Source organism: Ipomoea nil, unplaced genomic scaffold, assembly GCF_001879475.1.
Source record: "Ipomoea nil cultivar Tokyo-kokei standard unplaced genomic scaffold, Asagao_1.1 scaffold2975, whole genome shotgun sequence".
NCBI lineage: Eukaryota > Viridiplantae > Streptophyta > Magnoliopsida > Solanales > Convolvulaceae > Ipomoea > Ipomoea nil.
This window is the reverse complement of record NW_017619403.1, coordinates 1,405,982-1,424,802: the sequence shown is the minus strand read 5'-3', so window position 1 is coordinate 1,424,802 and position 18,821 is coordinate 1,405,982. Positions and strand designations below refer to the sequence as shown.

The 18,821-nt window shown below is 33.1% G+C and overlaps 1 protein-coding gene across 4 annotated transcripts; it reads right to left on the bottom strand.

The window, feature by feature from the left end:
• Positions 1-14,171: 14,171 nt before the first annotated feature.
• Positions 14,172-18,319, bottom strand: LOC109163211 (probable protein phosphatase 2C 8). 4 transcript variants are annotated; one of them, XM_019311976.1, is made up of 11 exons: positions 17,888-18,319; positions 17,361-17,469; positions 17,204-17,240; positions 17,030-17,074; positions 16,846-16,898; positions 16,338-16,487; positions 15,275-15,358; positions 15,145-15,179; positions 14,969-15,058; positions 14,807-14,854; positions 14,592-14,700 (listed from the first exon to the last, which is right to left on the bottom strand). In XM_019311976.1, exons 1-10 carry the CDS (start codon positions 18,229-18,231, stop codon positions 14,809-14,811), a joined length of 993 nt encoding a protein of 330 aa, XP_019167521.1. In that variant the 5' UTR covers positions 18,232-18,319; the 3' UTR covers positions 14,592-14,700; positions 14,807-14,808. The 4 variants fall into 4 exon arrangements, 3 of the variants coding, with proteins under 3 accessions (XP_019167520.1, XP_019167522.1, XP_019167521.1); XM_019311975.1 differs by lacking the exon at positions 15,145-15,179 and having other exon boundaries at positions 14,172-14,700; positions 17,888-18,318; XR_002051219.1 differs by lacking the exon at positions 14,969-15,058 and having other exon boundaries at positions 14,642-14,700; positions 15,059-15,179; positions 17,888-18,318.
• Positions 18,320-18,821: the final 502 nt, after the last annotated feature.

The following is an 18,821-nucleotide window of genomic DNA, read 5'->3' as shown; positions in this document are numbered from 1 at the left end:
TTGATTTGTTTTGTGTGTGTGTGTGTGTGTTTTTTTTTTTTTTTTGGGGTATTTTTAACACATTTATTTCCATTATAGGCATGGTAAAAAAAAATCGCTAGGTGCTCCTCGGGCATCCGAGGGCGCTTAGGCGGCAATTAATCGGCGCCTAGGTGTCCGTGTATTTATTTTATTTTATTTTTGAAGATATGTTTGAATTTTGTTTTAATTTTTAAGAGTAATAATTATAAACTATATAATACTTTAATAGTTAATACTATAATATTAAATATTAATCTAAAAAATATTTAGGGGGTGTTTGGTTGGATGGAAAACATTTTCCATGGAAAATGTTTTCCTAAAAGTGAAGGAAAATGATGTTTTATGTTGTTTGGTTGGATGGAAAACTTTTTCCATTGGAAAAAGTTTTCCTTAAGAATAAGGAAAACAAATTCCTAGCTTATGCTAGGTATTTTGTTTTCCATGGAAAACATTTTCCATGGAAAACTAATATGACAATTTTACCCTCATCATTCTTTATTAATTACTCTTATTATTATTATTATTATTATTATTATTGTGTAGGGTTATATTTGTCATTATACTCATTATTCCTTACCCTTCCAAACTCAACCAAACAATGGAATTCATATTCCTAGTAATTTCTTTTCCACCAACCAAACACTGGAATCTGTTTTCTTGGAATTTATTTTTCATGGAATTTCAATTCCATTTCCCTTCAAATATTTTCCAGCGAACCAAACGAGCTGTTAGACTTTGAACAATTTAGGATTATTTTACTCAAAATGATGTCATTTTGAGTGAAATAACATATTTTAAAGGGAAAATGGCACTTTTTACCCTGAGTTATATACTTATAGCATTTTTTCCCCCTCAATTATTTAGGTAAGCGCATTAGCCCCCTCAGTTATTCTAAAAGTGGTGCTTTTTCCCCCCTGATATATTCAATTGACATTTATACCCTTAAAGTAAATATTTTATTTATTTTACTTCTCCAACAAATTATTGCGTATACGTAGGGATGACCACAGTTCGGTTTGAATTGAACCGGATACTATAGCAATCGAATTAATAGTTTTCGGTTATAATTCAGATCTAGAATCCAATATTTAAATGTCAATTTATTAAAATTATGTATCAAAAAATTGAATCTTGAACCGTGAACCGGCGGTTCTGGATCCGATTCGCAATTTTGAAATAGTATAAATAGTATAAATTCAACAATATATGTATTTTATTTTTAAAATAGGATAAATTCAACAATATATGTATTTTATTTTTTCAGTTCGGAACATAAACCGCCCGTTCTGGTTCACGATTTTAATAAACTCTAAATATCGGATTTCGATTCTAAATTGTAATTGGAATATTTCGGTTTGGTTGCTATAGTGTTTGTTTGGTTTGAACCAAATTATGGTCATAATTTGTTGGAGAAAAAAAATAAATTAAATATTTAGTTTAAGGATAAATATGTTCATTTAACATTTCAGGGGGGAAAACAGCCACTTCAATAATTTAGGGGGAAAAAATTGCTATAGGTATATAACTCAGGGGGAAAAAGTGCCATTTTCCCTATTTTAAAAGAATAAGAACAATAGCATTGGCTGACTAGGCGGCCTAGTCGGTGCCTAGGAGGCCTAAGAGGTCAGCGCCTAAGCGGCCTATGCGGTGGGTAGGCCGCCTAGACCACGAATTATGGTGATACGCTAGGCGGTCGGCCGGCGCCTAGCGCCTAGAAGGGATTTTTGCAACACTGATTATAGGGTCATACACAATCAAACATCATTATTGGTAATCATTCAAATTCCACCATACTACCAAACATGCAAAATAATTTTTACCAAAATTCATTACTATTACCAAGTATTTGATTCCTATTCCTATACGAACCAAACACACCTAAAAGTGAAGTTTTTTAAAGTTTGAGAACGAGAATTAAAAGGATTAATATTTAATGCACCGACGGTGTATAGAACCTATACACCGGCGATTAACTACAAAGTAACACATCATTCAAGAGCAATACAGTGCACCTTTTTAGGAATTCGATCAAATAATATTTCAATACACTTCGTTAATTTCTATAACCCCAATACCCCATGAAGCTTTGGCCTTTGTGGGAATTGCAATACAGTGAAAGTTTTAGTGGTTGCGTTACAAAAAGGTTACTTTAAATAAATATGTTTAATTTTAGTTAAAATATATTTAGTTAAATGTTATGATTTATTTACAAAAAAGGCTTCCTTAATTTTGTAATTGCTTTTTAATGACGTGTCATTTTGTGGTTAACCGCCAGTACATAGATATTATACAGCTCCAGCCGCCAGTGCATTAAATATTAATCCAAATTAAAATACAACTCAAATTTGAATTGAAGATCAAAAGTAGAATAAACTAAAAACAAAAATACCAAGACTATGTGGTCTAATGGTACCCGGGTTGGACTTCCATTTGGAAGGTTGTGAGTTTGAGCCTCAATGGAGGCGTTATTGGTTCTTTATGTTTCAGTAGGTTGAGAAAGTGTATATGAACGGAGACTACATTATAATAGAATTAGCAGCCATTCAAAACGAAAATGAGAAATATTTTGTTTCCAAACTCAATGAGAAAAAAAAAGAGAGTATTTTATTTTTATACATTTGTTTCTTGAAAGATGTTTTATCTTAAACTAAAATCTTGAACTATTGTGGGACAAGTTCATAATTTAGGGTTGGTCCTAACATGTGCAAGACGAGAAACAACATATATAAGATCTTTAGTTTTTAGAGGTTCACATTTTAACAATTACTAAATGTGATCAAAAGTTTGATGGATGATTTTGTATTTAGGACAATATTACTTTTGATGTGGAATTTTGAATGGTATATTTTCTTTGTTGAATATTACGTATTTTGACAAAAGTTTTTAATAAACATTATATTCTTTATTTATATTTACAATTATATAAAAGAAGATCCAAATTGAATTATTACGCAGATCATGTTTCTTTAGGATCAGTTCTAAATTAATAGGACACATTTAAATATTTTGATTACTCTTAAGTCCGATTGACATTCAAATCCAAAAGTTTACCGCAATTTATATTGTGGTGGAACCTAGATCAAAACGACGTAGTTTTGATATTTAAGCTTTAACAGATTTTGTAGTTTTTTATTTTTCATGTTTCAACACATATTTTAATTTATTCTAGATATAGAATCAATACTCCTAAGGTACAAAATCTAATAAGACGAGACACAAAAATTTACAACACACATACACATTTTATATATTTACTTGTATTCTCAAAAATGATATATGTAGATAGTTTATGTCCTATAAGCACATAAATTTCATAATACAAGACATAAATTCGTAAAATAAGATGCACAATATGTTGTGTGTTACAGAATTACTAATCTATTTCAGGTGCAAAATTCATACGCTTACAGGGCGTTTGGTTGGAGGGATTTTAAATTCCATTCCCACTTAATTCCCACCTAATTCCAAAGGCCATTAAATTCCGTAGTTTGGTTGGAGGGAATTGCAATTCTATGGAATTGCAATTCCCCCATTTTCATGGAATTAAAATCCCATGTCCCCCCTGGTATTTTAATTCCTGGGATTTAAGGAAGAAAAAAAAATAGTGATGAGTCAAAATTATCCCTCCATTTTTTGACTAAAATTAATGCTTGACAACAACAATGGACATTTTGGACTTTATACTACTTATTCCCTTCCAATTCCCATGTATACCAAACATTGGAATTGAAATTCCCAGTAATTCTATTCTTGTCAACCAAACACTGGAATTTAAATTCCCACTTTATTCCCAGTAATTCAACTCCCATGGAATTACAATTCCTTTCCCACATAATTCCCCCACTCCAACCAAACGCCCTGTTAAGGTACAGAATCTCATAACATGAGACACATGAACGCATAACACAAGACACATACAGATGTTTTATATTTACTTTAGTTCATGTACATAATCATCAATATTCTTAAGGTACATAATTGCATAACATAAGACACAAAAACGCATGACACAAAACACAAAAACGCATGTTATATTTATTTTATTTCAGGTACAGAATCCATACGTTTAAGGTACCGAATTGCATAACATGAGACATAGAAACGCATAACATAAGACACATACACATATTTTACAGTTATATATATTAAAAAAAACCTATAACGTGAACTTACCAATAAATGATCGCTATCAAAATTAAAATTCTAAACGACATCGTATAGGACCAGGGTCCACGGTATAACGATTGAAAGTTTATTTATTTATTTTGGTCAGGCCATGAGGTGTCCTGAGGCCCTAACTGTAGGAGGCACCTTTAAGCCTGTACCATGCTCAGACTACTCCCCATTTGTACTGGTCCAGCTCAATTAAGGGACAAAGTGCTGACCAGATTGGTTTTACCATACGAGATGGGGTTCAAACTCCCGACCTTTCTTAAGGGATGAGAGTGTACAACCACTCACAATAACCAAGCTGATTTATTTTGGTAATTGGTACTATATGTAAAGTAATATGTTTTACTTCAACTAAAAACATATCCACGATATACATCTATTATTTTATATTATCTTATGCATGCAAATATGCAATCTCCCTATAATGCAAGTGATTAGTATGCATGTCCAAGTAATCATCCTCCATGATACATTGTTGACTAGGAGCTTGGACTTTGGTGGGGAGACAAAGTTATGGTTATGCATGTTGGCCAGTTAGTTATGATAGATGTCATTTCTTTCCTTTTCATTCATTATGGATTCTCTCTCTCTTTCTGGATCATGATCATTGTTCAAAGTTTCTTAATATGACTTTGGTTTTATTGATTGAATGATAATGAATCCTCAGCAGAATCTTTTTGTAATAAAATTTGATTAGCCATAGCCCAGTGGGGAGAAATTTTCTTCTCAAACCACAAACAAAACATAGTTGTTTTTTTCTGAGAAAATTAAGATTCTTGGGGACAGCCCCATGTTATCCATATTTATTGGTGCTTTATCAGATTAGGTGAATCCTCTTGTTTTTTAGGCTATGGTGGAATATTCTAACTGTTTCCACATTGTGATTTCTGTAAAATATAGATTATATAGGCGACCAATCCAAGTAGAGAAAACCAAGTTCATGAATAATTGAGACTGCAACTGTCTTTGAGTGCATGAAACTTTTTTTTTTTTTTTTTGAAAAACAAGAAACTCTTCTTTCTTAATATTATATTTTAATATTTTATGATAATTATATTATGTGATTTAAAAAATAATTGGACCTAATTTGACATGCAAAATATTTTAAAAGGGAATTATATTATTTGATTTCTCAATTATTTGAGACATCAAATTCTGTTTGTATATAAGGTTGAATACAAATAAAATACAAACAGATTTAATACCTCCGATTAGTTGAGTGAGTAAATTTATAACTTGTTTAATAATTAAAAGATCATGTTATTAAAACTTGAAAGAAAGATACTATGTTTATAACTCATGAATGAAAAATCAATATCCACATGGGTAGCTCAACTGGTCATAGAGGTGAAAGTTAGAAAGAATGAATGGAAAATCAAAAATGTGATTTTCCTTATTAAAAATGTAAAATTAATTTTTTTTTTTTGAATATTACTAACTCTATTACATTGTAGTATGTACGGTTTTCATTGAGACTCAATCACATGACCTCCCACGTGGGATAGGTCACTATATGCCATCTAAGCACAAGGTGCTTAGCAAAAATATAAAGTTACATAACATAAACCAAATGTTTAATTACTAACTAAAGAAATGAGTTTATTACCGAAATAGTCCTTCAATTATTGCGAAATTATCAATTTGGTCCTCGACAATTTTTCTTGTCCAATTAAGTCCTCGACGTTGAAAATGTTACCCATTTTGGTCCTCCGTTCGGTCAGGCGTTAGAAGTCTGGAATTTCGCATGAGAAGACCCACTTCTTATCTTATTTAATTGATTAACCCTATTTTAATCCAAGATTCACGCACAACACTCACGCATTGGTTTCTCTACCTCTCTGAATCACGCACAACAGTCACGCCTCCAACAACGGTTTTGCAGCTACGCAAGGTACGTTTGCCAACATCGAGGAGAGTTATTGTCGTTCAAGGGTTTACTATGGTGAGGAAAAATCTATATCGTATTGTCATTGTGGTCAAAGATTGAAGGTACGGACATCATGGACGGATCAAAACCTAGGAAAAAGGTATTGAGATTGTGCATATGATAATCAAGTGAATAATACTGAATTTTTTTTTTTTTTTTGGGTATATTGATTTTTTTTTTTTGGTATACTGATTTTTTTTTTTGGGTATACTTTTTTTTTTTTTTTTTTTTTTTTTTTTTTTTTTTAATACAGGGGAGGGGTGTTGGTGGTTGTGGATTTGTGAGATGGTTTGACCCTCCAATGTGTTCAAGATCCAAGATTATTATTCCTGGGTTGCTAAGAAGAATAAACCGGAATGAGGAAGAAATTGAAGTCCTAAAAGCAAAGATTAGAGACATTATTGGCAGTATTAAGGCATCTAATTCCAGTGTGAAAATAAAAATAAAGTGTTTGTGTAGAGTTGTGTTTATTGTATTTGTTTTTGTAACAATGTTAGTGTTTGTTAGTTGGGAGTTCAAGGCTAATAGTGTTGGGGTTTAAAAGCTTATTTTAGCTTAATAGTGTTGGAATGTAATACCCTATGTAGAACTACAATGTTCAATGTAAGATGTGCTCAATTTAAGAATGGGAATGAATGCTCAATTTAAGAATGAGTTAATATAGTTCTCGATTATAGTGGTTTTACTCAATTTAGTTTGAAATGACTTTTTGTGTTCAATTTAGTCATCGACTTTGATGATTTTACACAATTTAATTATTTGTTAAAAATTCTGTTAGTTGATTGTTAAAAATAGGGTCCTAATGGTAATTTCTTATACTTCATCCTATTTGGAATGATTTCTTTTTCTTCCCCTTATTATGATCCACACAGAAATGTAAATGATTCATTCTTTTTTGAAAATAAAGAGCTAGTTCATTAATCATAAGTTGAAACAATTACAATAAAGATCGATAGAATGATAAGACATTTTTTACAGTCAGACATAGAAACAACTTTCCTAACAATGCTAAAAAAAATTTGAATCACAAACTGTGTTACAAGATTAAAGCTGAATTCATTGGAGGAATATGAAACTTCTTCCCCTTGTTTATTTATTTATTTGGGATTGAAGTTGATTTGTGGATGAATATCTCTATTTCTACAGGGATGATTTCACCTAATAATGCACACACATCTTAAAGCTACTGCAATTCAAACTACTGCCACACATCCCCTAGTAATTTCACCTTTATTCCTCTACCCATTACCCAATAATTTGAGCACAACAACAAAAAGCTCACTATGCATACAAAAATGGTAACACGCATACCACCCATATCTTGTTACACCTTAAGAAGGAAAATCACGCACCTAAAACTTTAGACCGACGCATCTTAAGTTTCAAAAACTGACACACTTTAATTAAATTTGACCTAAATGCAAAAAGACCAAATTGCCACCGCGTTAATCCTAGACGTTGATCTTGGCAAGATCAATGGCTCTCATCTCCACCCCACGTCTGCACCTGAGCACACTGTCCGCACCGTGCGGTCACTTACCATTAGGTACTCAAAAATGCACCACAAAGTATTCAAAAATGCACTACAAGGTATTCAGAAATGCACCATTAGGTGTGATTAGGTGTGGTGCATTTTCGAACACTGGGTGGTGCATTTATGCATACCTAATGGTGAATTCACACCGGCTGCAAGGGTTACACTGTCCACGTTTGAACCAATATATGTGTGTGTATGTGTGTGTGTGTGTATATATATATATATATATATATATATATATATATATATATATATATATATATATATATATATATATATATAGTCGCCCTCCCATGAGAACCACCCTTAATGTGAGAACGTAAGGACTAATTTAGACCATTAAATTAGAATGATGCACGACTGAGATTAAAAAGAACAAATCACATAGATTAAGAAAACAAATCCCTTTAAAATATTAGAAAATACACGATTAGCGGTAAATCATTATTATTAGAAGTTGTGCATTCCTATATAGAATATCATGCATTCCTACACCGAATGTCGTGCATCGATAACTCTCTGGTTGTGTATTCAAATACCGCCAAAAATCTCCTACGATGAACATTCCAATGTCATACGATACACTGCACTAAGTGCGCTAATGCACATCTCACCAGTCTATAATGCACAACTTACAATACTGATGAGTTGCACAACCCGCACACCCGAATGGCCGAATGTACAACTGTACTAACTAGACATGTGTACATATAAACCAACATCCAAATATAGGCAATATTATACTCAAAAGAGCTATCTTAAAAAAAATAAAAAATACTAATCGCTTTCCATGGAAGAATACTCGATCATGAAGAAATTGCGACTCCAATTCGCGTGATGATCCAAGAAAATAGGAAACAAATTTGGACAAGGGTTTACACTTAAAAAAATATATAAAAAGACACTGCTATCCCCATTTTAACAAAAATAAAAAATAAAAAAAAAATCAATCTATGTCATATTAAGAATTCAAATTTGGACCATTCAAATTTTAAAAAAAAAAAAAAAAAAAGCACAAGATTAATCCTCATATTCTCACATTAATGATGGTTCTCATTTGAATGCAACTCTACATACATATTCTACATTGTACTGAATTAAATTTAAACATTAAAATTATCACTAATAGCCGAATCAACAAAGTCAAATCAAAGAAAGTATTATGTTTAATGATCGAATAGCATAATTGTATATTGCCACAAAGTACAAAACATTTATATTAAGATGTTTAATCTTCTAAGCTAGTATAATTGAATATTAAATGCTATACATACACACTCAAAAATGAATATATTCATGCAACAAAGAACTGTTTCATCAGTATACAAAAATAAGACTAAGTACCTAACAAAAATTCTCCAGGCAGAGATTGACCCGTGACCTCAAATCAAGTTAGGTAATTTATCAACATCATATCCTAATAAATGTCTTCTATGCATTCATGATCTCTCATTCTCTTGGTCATGCAAATCATGCAGACAAGTTTACGAGACAAACAGGAATCAACCAAAACCATAAGCATATAACAATAATACCTTAGAAACATTCTTTCAAAAGGTTAAACTCCAACCCTAAGGATCCCCCACACCCCGACAGAGCATTGGGAGGATGTAAATCATGGTGACTCAACTGAACATAAACCACAGAGGCTAGACCCCTCACTTTGAGAGGTTGCACACTGTCGCTAGTGAGACTCAATCCCTGGTCATTCTTCCAAAATTTCACCTTTATGACCAGTTGAGCTACTCATGCAGACAATAATACCTTAGAAACATGTATTGTGACATGATTTCCAAGTTGGGAAACAAATTAAACATCTATCTTCTCAGCATACAATTCAAGTAAACAAAATCATTTGCTTTTGAAACTTTGGTTACACAAGACGGTGGTCTTAAGGCTATATGGATAAGCGCAATGAGGAAAATAGTATACGTCGTGTTTTCCAAGCTAAGGGCGGGAGAAGCGAAACAGCCAAGCAACATCTATCATGGGTGCAACTAAAATAATTAAGTCAAAATTATATAATATACTTTAATTTACGAAAAAATTGTAGTCGATATCTGAATCATTGAATGTACATTGTGAGTAAAGCTCACCTTGTAAATCAATGGATTCGCGAGATTAGCTGATATCAAGGCTTTTAATTTAAAGCCATATAAATCGGCGCATGCATACTATACGCACTGCTGAAAATTATCCAATTTCCGACCACCTGAAAATGATCAAAAATCATGTCAAAAGCATTGTTCTGACCACTTTTGGCGTCCGGAAAAACCTTTATAGCTATTTCCGACCACTTTTTACTTTAGATTCGATTTAAAATCACTTTCAGGTGGTCAGAAATTCCATAATTTCCAGTAGTGACGTACTTCTTTCTCTAAATATATTTTCTAGCTGATTATCCGTTTCAGGAAATATTAATTGCATTTTCATTTTATTATATTATGTATTTATGTATTCTTTTTTCTTCAAAGCAATTACGTTAGTGAAAATTAAATTGGGAAATATTAAATAAGCATTATTTATTATGAGTTTTTTCATTGTCCAATAGACAAAATAAGCTTTATTAAATTATTATTATTATTATTATTATTATTATATATATATATATATATATATATATATATATATAATAAATTAGAAATTGTATAATTTAAAAAGAGTAAATACTCAAAATGGTCCCTCGACTATAGCTAAATTCACAAATTGGTCCTCGACTTTCAATTTCAACCAATTAAGTTCTTAACTTTGTAATTTTGACACGATTTGATCATCCATCTATTTGACCGTTTGTTGACCGTGATCAACGATCTCCATAAGAACCTTCAGCTCTTGTCGGAGCACGTGGAGGCCTCCAGGATGACGTTGCACTGGTTCGGAAACACGTCGTCGTCTTCGCTCTGGTACGAACTCAACTACATTGAATCCAAAGGGAGGATGAAGAAAGGCGACCGGATTTGGTAGACTACTTTCGGCAGTAGATTCAAATGTAACAGTGCGATCTGGAAATGCAACCAGAACCTTAAAAAACCGACGATGGACCATGAAATTACATATATATCCTCAAAAATCACAGTCAACAAATGGTCAAATAGACAGAGGACCAAATTGTGTTAAAATTACAAAGTTAAGGACTTAATTGGTTGAAATTGAAAGTCGAGGACCAATTTGTGAATTTAGCTATAGTCGAGGGACCATTTTGGGTATTTACTCATTTAAAAATGATTAAATTGTTAAATTATACTGAAGGTAAATATTATGAATTATTGTGGTAAAATCGGAACCACGTTCTTATTGAGAAGTGACAAATGCCTATTACATAACAACGATGAATATAAGAAATGACTAATTCTAATAGAAATAAATATATAGAATTATAACTGATGATCAATCTTTGAATAACTATTTCAACCTTTAGAGCTCTTTACAGATCCCTCATTATTTGAATCACATTACTCGTTAGACTCCAAATTTTTAATAGGACGTTGAGGCACATGTCCATCCAGAGAGTCGTGAAAGGTAAAAAAATGCCAAATACCTCAATAAGCGTATACAAAAAGCAAAACAATGTAAGTCAGTAATAAATAACATCTTCAAAGAAATCATAATCTTCTTTGTCATAAATATGTGTTGGGAAATCTAAGATCTTGCAATACTCCCACAGTGGTTCTATCATAAAACTGCAGCATATACATGTGAGTAGTAGTTTTGTTTCTATACAGATTATAAAGCACAAAAAATATATTAATTCGATAAACTCCCCATTCTTTAAATTTCTTCAGCCACTTTTGAACAAACCTTTAAGGAATATGCATATGTAGAAAATTTCTCTGAATTTGTAGTGTAAAAAGAAAATGTTGTAAAAAATCATATGCATGCATAAACTAAAAGTTTTGAATACTTCAATCATCCAAAGATTCAAAGTATCAAACTAGTTTAGACGCTAGGCACCTCTTTTGGGTGGGACAGCTGGCTTGGAGATTTAAGGTTGCTCCATTCCCAAACCATTGACCTTTGGTTAAGGATGGATGAGTCACTCCCACTCAACCACACCCTCCAAGTTATTTATAGTAGGTTTATAATGTTATTACTATATGTTTATAAAAAAAATAAAAAAAAAATAAAAACATAGCTTTTGTCCTAAATTAATAGTTTTGGAAATTGAAGGACCATTTTAGGTCAAAATTGCATAATTAGGGATTAAATTCAACAACTTTGATATTTGAGGACCAAATTAATGAAATCTTAATAATCAAGGGACCAAATTGGATATTAACTCACAATTAACATGACCTCAATAGTCACAAGATCAAAATTGCAATTTACTCTATATATATTTATAAGCACACTCTTATGAGATTTAGCACTTAGGAGAGAATTAAGAACTAATCATAACCTTTCATTTGGAAAGATCTAAAAGATAAAAAACAATTATATAAATAAAAGGGAAAATCGCACTTTTGGTCCCTCAATTGTTCCCCAATCTGCAATGTGGTCCCTCACTGTCAATTTCATTCAATTGAGTCCTTTAATCCTTTAAATTGTAGTCAATTTGCCCCTTCGGTTAGATTTCTTTCAAACCAGGGTTAAACCATGGACATTTTAGTAATTTCACACTAGCTTTAGTTACCCCAAATTCATGAAGGATAAGCCCTTGAAACTTTCGACGGCAAATCGCTTGACAATTTGTTGTTTTGAAGAATCAACGACTTTGCTCTTCCGAGATCAAAGTTATGGAACCTTCAAATCCATTATTTGAAATGCCAAATTCCGGACGGAATTTTGCTGGAAAGGGAATTCTTGCTTACCCGGAAACGCCTAAGGGTTGTGCAGTTCACATAGTTATCACGAATTTCCCCGGTGAAGTTGTTCTGGAGTATTAAGAGCTCTCTCTCTTCCCCTGCTTGCACATCTCCGCCGGTGGTGTTAGTTCCTCAATCGACCTTCAAGCGACAACGTCGCTAGAATTCGCTCCGGCTGTGTCGAACCCAGAATAAAGTTTGAAGGAGGAACGATGGGCATACCTGATTGGCAAACAACCTGGGATGTGGAAGGCAACGTCGTAGGAAGAACGCCAGTCTCCAAGCGTGAAATCACCGGCGTAGGGGGAGGAGAACCTTGTTCGCACAATTTGTTCGCCCGATTAAGGAGGCTCCAGTCAGGTATCCGCAACACATTCACCACCGCGGATCTTTCGTGCCGACAATGAAGTAGCATCCCTGCCGCATCGGCTATAGCGATGGTTTCCAGTACTTCTACTCTATTCTCTTCGGAGCCATCGGCGGCGTCCCTGATAATCGGGATAACTTCGCCGATGATCGGATCCATCATCGCACGACCCTGATCATCGGAGGCCTACACCACCTATGGTCTCTGATCTTCGCTGCTACTCGTTCGTCGCCGGAAGGACAGTTGCGTTGTTTGCTCACCGTCGTAGCCACAGCTCGTCGGAGGAGCCGCTATTCCGACCTCTCGCGGGAGGAGCCGCTATCCCGACCTCTCGTCGTCGTCGCCACAGCTCACGAAAAAGGAGGCTGCCGGAGGGAACCCAGACCTCACTGGATTGCTCGCTGCTGCTGCTCACGTGTAAATACGAATGGTGGTAAGGAGGGTAAAGTGAAATTACCGTTTTGTCCTTAGATTTAACCCTAGTTTGAGAGAAATCCGAGGGTCAAATTGACTACAGTTTAAAGATTTGAAGGACTCAATTGAATAAAATTAACAGTGAGGGACCACATTGCAGATTAAGGAACAATTGAGGGACCAAAAGTGCAATTTTCCCTAAATAAAATAAAAAATAATATTATTTTTGTAAAAAAATCAAACTTTAAAGTGTAATTAACAACACTATAAATTGCAACTTTCAACGCTATAGAATGCAAATAAACTTGATAGTGCATCTATTGATACTTGATAGAACCAAAAAAGCTAAAATCAAAATTAAAGCATAAAATTTAAACTTATAAACTAATTTAAAAAAAAAAAAACAAAACAAAACAAAACAAACAAAAAAAAATCTTATAGTCAAGTGGCATGAAGTAACTCTTCCAAATAGGAAGTTATAAGTTTGAACCTCAATGAAATGGTCAATAATACATGTAATAGGGAATAGTACTTTAAAAAAAAAAAATCTTTAAACCAAATTTTGAAAAAAAAATTATAAAATTTAAATGTAAACCCTAAGTAAAAATAAAAAAATAAAAATTAAAAACATAAACCTAAACCAAATAAATAAATAAAAAAAAAAACTAAACTATAAAATTTAAAAGGTAAACCCTAAGAATAATTAATTTTCACATTTGGTGCAATTAATAATATCTCTAAGTGCACTTTGTATTATTGATGGTTATACATTATATTGCTGCTAAGTGCGCTAATCGGCAAAACATTATAACTAAACTCTAAAGTGAACTTCTAAACTAAATTAAAAAAACTAAACCATACACAACAAAAATAAAATAAAATAAAAACTAAACCATAAATTTTCAAACAAAAAACTATCCGAATAAAGATTGACCCATTGCCCCAAATCAAATTAGGTAATCTATCAAAACCATAATAAAATTAGACAATCAAATCAGATGCCTTTTACACCTTCATGATCTCTTAGTCAGCAAATCAGGCAGACAAACAGGAATCACCCACACCCAAAACCATAAGCATATAACAATAGGACCTTAGAAACATGTATTGTGACATGGTATCCTAGTTGGGAAACAAACATCTTTTCAGCATACAAGTAAACAAAACCATTTGCCATTGAAACTTGATCACACAAGATGGTTTTAATACTACATGGATAGGGGCAACTTGGAAAGTGAATCGATCACTGAAACAGGATAAGAGAAACAACCAAGCCACATCATGGGTTCAAGTGGAGAATTGAGTCTTAATGCCTGAAGGTTGTTCTGACATAAAAGTTCGACAGTTTCTACCCGTTCTTGAAAACAATCAGAACTGCAGTACAGTTATCTTTGCAATGGCGTTCACGGACTGCCTCACGCACAAGGCGGCGGCTCACTTGTGAAACAGGTAAGCCTTCCTGTCAAACAATTGCCAAAGTTATGAAAGATGCTACTAGAAGAACTTGTAACCGCTTAGATGTGTGTCTAAATTTAACTTGAAATAAGTGCAAGAACCCTGCAAACCTTCAGTAGTTTCTGAACAAATTGAACAGCATCACTTGGTCCAAAAACCTAGAAGTTTATGAGATGCATCAGTTTACTACAGTAAAAATTATGCAGAAAATTCTTATAAGAGTGTATCTTGCATGCTATAACAGCATTTTGAGTGATATAAACACAATATACCCCCCACAAGCCATCACAGCCAAGAATAATGAAATGATCTCTTTCAGAAAGGTCAAATGAATGGATATCTGGGGTTGCAACAACACCGACCTGCAATTCAGAGAGTTTGAGATAGATACTGCAACTTATAATAGGATTCAGCAATTCAAACAGATGTTTTTAATTCCCAGAGACACCTTGGAATTGTTCTTCTGGAAAGGAAAATAGAGCTCTTATTCATTTGAGAATAAGAGAAATGCTTGTGAGCTGGAAAAAAAATTAAGCAAAGCATGTCAGCACTCAAAGGGTATATAACAATAATTCAACCTTTTTAAACTGCCGATCCCCAAATGCCCTTGAAACTTCAAGTCGGCCTTGTAAGCGCCCATTTGAACTCACAGATCCACCAGCCTATAGAATTGCATATGCTAATTAGTGAATAAGTTGATAACAGAACTCAATTAAGTCATTATCCCAATATAGCTGGAATCAGCTATATAAAACCATTTCTTCAAATGCTTAATACATTATAACTTCTTGTACCAATGAAGATGGATTCAATAACAAAACAGTTTACGAATATTGAAAATAGTGAAATAGGAAAGGTATGTATGCATGTCCTTGTGTAAAAAATATGTTCAGAGAGTCATATATTTATATACACAATACATGTGTTGATCTGGCAAGACAATGCTAGGGTTTACATTCAACCAAAATATGATATGGCACAAAAGCACTTAGAAGCATGCTGAGAGTAATGGACCATGTAATGCTTCTCTTTTTATCACCGAGGGAGAGAGAAAAAGTACCTAAGAACAATCAGAAGCATGCTGAGAGTAATTGACCATGTAATCAGCCTAAACCAAATATCAGGCCACTTCCTTCACATATCAAATAATAGGCACTACTAGTGACCAGTCACCTAGTTATACAAGCTCAGAATAGTGCCTTGAACTTAGCTCAATGCACGCTTAAATGAGTCACCCTTTGAAAATCATGCTTATATAGTTATATATTGTGTATTTAATGAATGTGGAAAGTTCAAACTTCTAGCACCTTTACTGCATTTTAGCTATTCTCAATAGATAATATATTTTTACCAGATATGCTAATTGTTCAGTAGATTTTCATCAGAAATTCACCATGCAAAAGTACAAGATACTGATTCTAGAACTAAATATGGTATCAATATCTTTATAAGTTTCTTTTTATCAAATGCAATCAGAAAACTACCACATATTCGTACTATCCAAGGACTTGAAAATAGAAAGTAGAAACTATAAACAACCATGATGTTGTTAAACCACAACTCTAATAATGATTACACAGCAGAATGTTACAGAAGGAAAAAAGAAATATATAAAGATACTGGCATGTTCAGATTGCTCACTTTCTGGATGCGAGCACGTTCTTGAGGATAAATGGCTTTATGTTCCCTTGTCAAAACGATGGCCTTTAATGAAGTTGAACCATCTGAACCATCAGACTGTGATGACCTTGCTAAGACTGCCTTCGCATCTCCAATATTAGCAACAAAAACCTACATAGCACATGGTAGATTTCTCAAACCACTAAGGATGTGTTGCTGACTAAAAGACCAGTGATCACAAGTAAACAATCAATGGAATAAGTCTTCAACCACATTCTTTACAATTTGTTCAATTAGAATTTTGTACTAAACAATCTATGTTGGAAAACGGTCAGCCATCTCATCCAACAAAATATATGGAGTGATTCCTTTAGCATAAATAAGTTTTCCTACTCAAATAATAGGAGTGCTCATCTTGTAATTTATTTAGCAAGTAAATTCCAATATATGAACTATTATTAGAAAGTCATGGAAACACACATAGCTAATAAGATTATTTGAACATTATTAGAAAGAACTCTGAGCTTACTGTTTGTCCTAATACCCAAACACAAACAGCCGTAGCACCATCTTGCCAACCCCCTGATAAGAATGTACAAGAACAAGTAAAAGATCAAAATTTTCATCCTTGACAATAATGAACAAAAATATCGATCCAGTGTCAACAATAGCCAAGAATAGTAAGAGTAAAATACTTGAGTAAATAACTATACCTGCAGTACTTTCCCGGAGAAGAGACTCATCTGTATTTCTAAACCCTGAATTGGTCAAAAATAAGGAAAAAAAACATATAAAACTCAAATATCAAGAATACTTATCACTATAAAAAAAAAATAATAATGAAATAAAATAAAATAATTCTTGCCAGGATAGCTCTAAAAGCATACCTTCAAGTATTGCTCTTTTGGCCGTTTTAACATCCAGCTGCATGTTTCACACAAAATGAAAAATGAGTTACACATACACACAACCACAAATACATACACTAAACAAAAACCATCACTTAATCTTGACTAAACCCAAACAAGACAAAGCAAAACACACCAACTCACGTGGTAAGCCAGCTAAAAGAACATTCCCATGTAAGTGCTTCTGGACATAGTCAGCAGCTAACCGACCTCCATGGCCATCATAAATTGCAAAATGAGCACATCTGTGAAAAAGGAATAGAAATGGGCAAGAAAGACAACCTTTGAATTCTAGAGTGCAATAAATTGCTAATGGATAGAAGCATGGTGTTTTACTACTGGATACCCAAGACTAATTGGGTATGCATAAAACGCCATGTTATATTGAACAGATACTACCTTGTAATAGAGTCGATAGTACTCAAAAATAAAACACTATGTTATGATATATGCACAGAACACTACTAGATGGATTGAGATTTGTTATGTTCGAGATATGTTGTAAGCCTTGTTTAAAGTTCAATTTTCCAGCAGCAATATTGAGAGGCACATCAATGGGATTCAGAACTACAGTATTCGTTGAATTCTAGCTACAATGAGCTAATAGAAATGACCTTAAACTCCATTAAACAAAACAAAATAGAATGGTTAATAATAGGAAACCTTAATTTTCCCGGAGTATCATTGCTGGCATCAGGAAGAACAACCCAAGCATCCTCCATCGTGTGTCTAGAACCTTTATCCTCCGCCGCATTGGCTTCAATCTCGAAACTCTGTTTGCTTCCATTTGCATCAGTGCAACCATTTTTACTGCAAACAGATTCTCTGTTACCTTCAATTTTCGGTTCATTAATAAGCGAGGCGTCAGATTTCATCTTCTTGGCAGTCTCATCGGAGTCATCGAAATCAACTTCGCGCTTGTTCTTGCTAACTGAAATGCTTGGTCCCCCCTGGGTTGCATTTGAGTTGGAGGTTGAATTTAAATTTGAATTTGAAATATCCGCCATGAAAAAGAAGGAAAAACTTCAGAAACTCCAAATGAGAACCCTAGGATCGGAATATGGGATTCAGGAAATGAGATACGAAATGAAAAAATAAAATAAAATAATAAAAAGAGAAGAATTGATAATTGCATTCGCCTCCTCAAAATTATCAAGAAATAACTTTTGGGAAAAGGAATAAGTGTAGTAATAATACAATTAAGCATCTGAACTATGTCAAGGTTCTGTTTGGCAAACTTAGCTGAAAAGCTATAAGCTAGGAGCTTAAAGCTGAAAAGCTATAAGCTCGGAGCTGAAAACTGAAGAGCGGTTAAGCTAACTGTTATGATTGAAAGTGTTTGGTAAAATTAACTTTTTGATAAGCTGATAAATGTAAAAAGATTAAAAAGGACATCTTCATAAAATTTAAATTAGTTTGTTTATATATTAAAATTTAACATTTTGAAATAAAACTATTAGCATAATCATGATCTAACATCTCATAATGAAGTAGCAAAATATTGTTGCAAATCTAATAATAATAATAATAATAATAATAATAATAATAATAACAATAATCTCTTCAATAATAATAATAATAATAATAATAATAATAT

Bases quoted from the DNA above. Each gene is read 5' to 3' on its own strand.
- LOC109163211 (XM_019311975.1), bottom strand. From the start codon at position 18,231: ATGGCGGATATTTCAAATTCAAATTTAAATTCAACCTCCAACTCAAAT. The intron at 17,241-17,360 runs GTGTGTTTTGCT...TGAAACATGCAG, and splicing joins CTGGCTTACCACGTGAGTTG to CTGGATGTTAAAACGGCCAA. The intron at 16,899-17,029 runs GTATAGTTATTT...CATTCTTATCAG, and splicing joins TCTCCGGGAAAGTACTGCAG to GGGGTTGGCAAGATGGTGCT.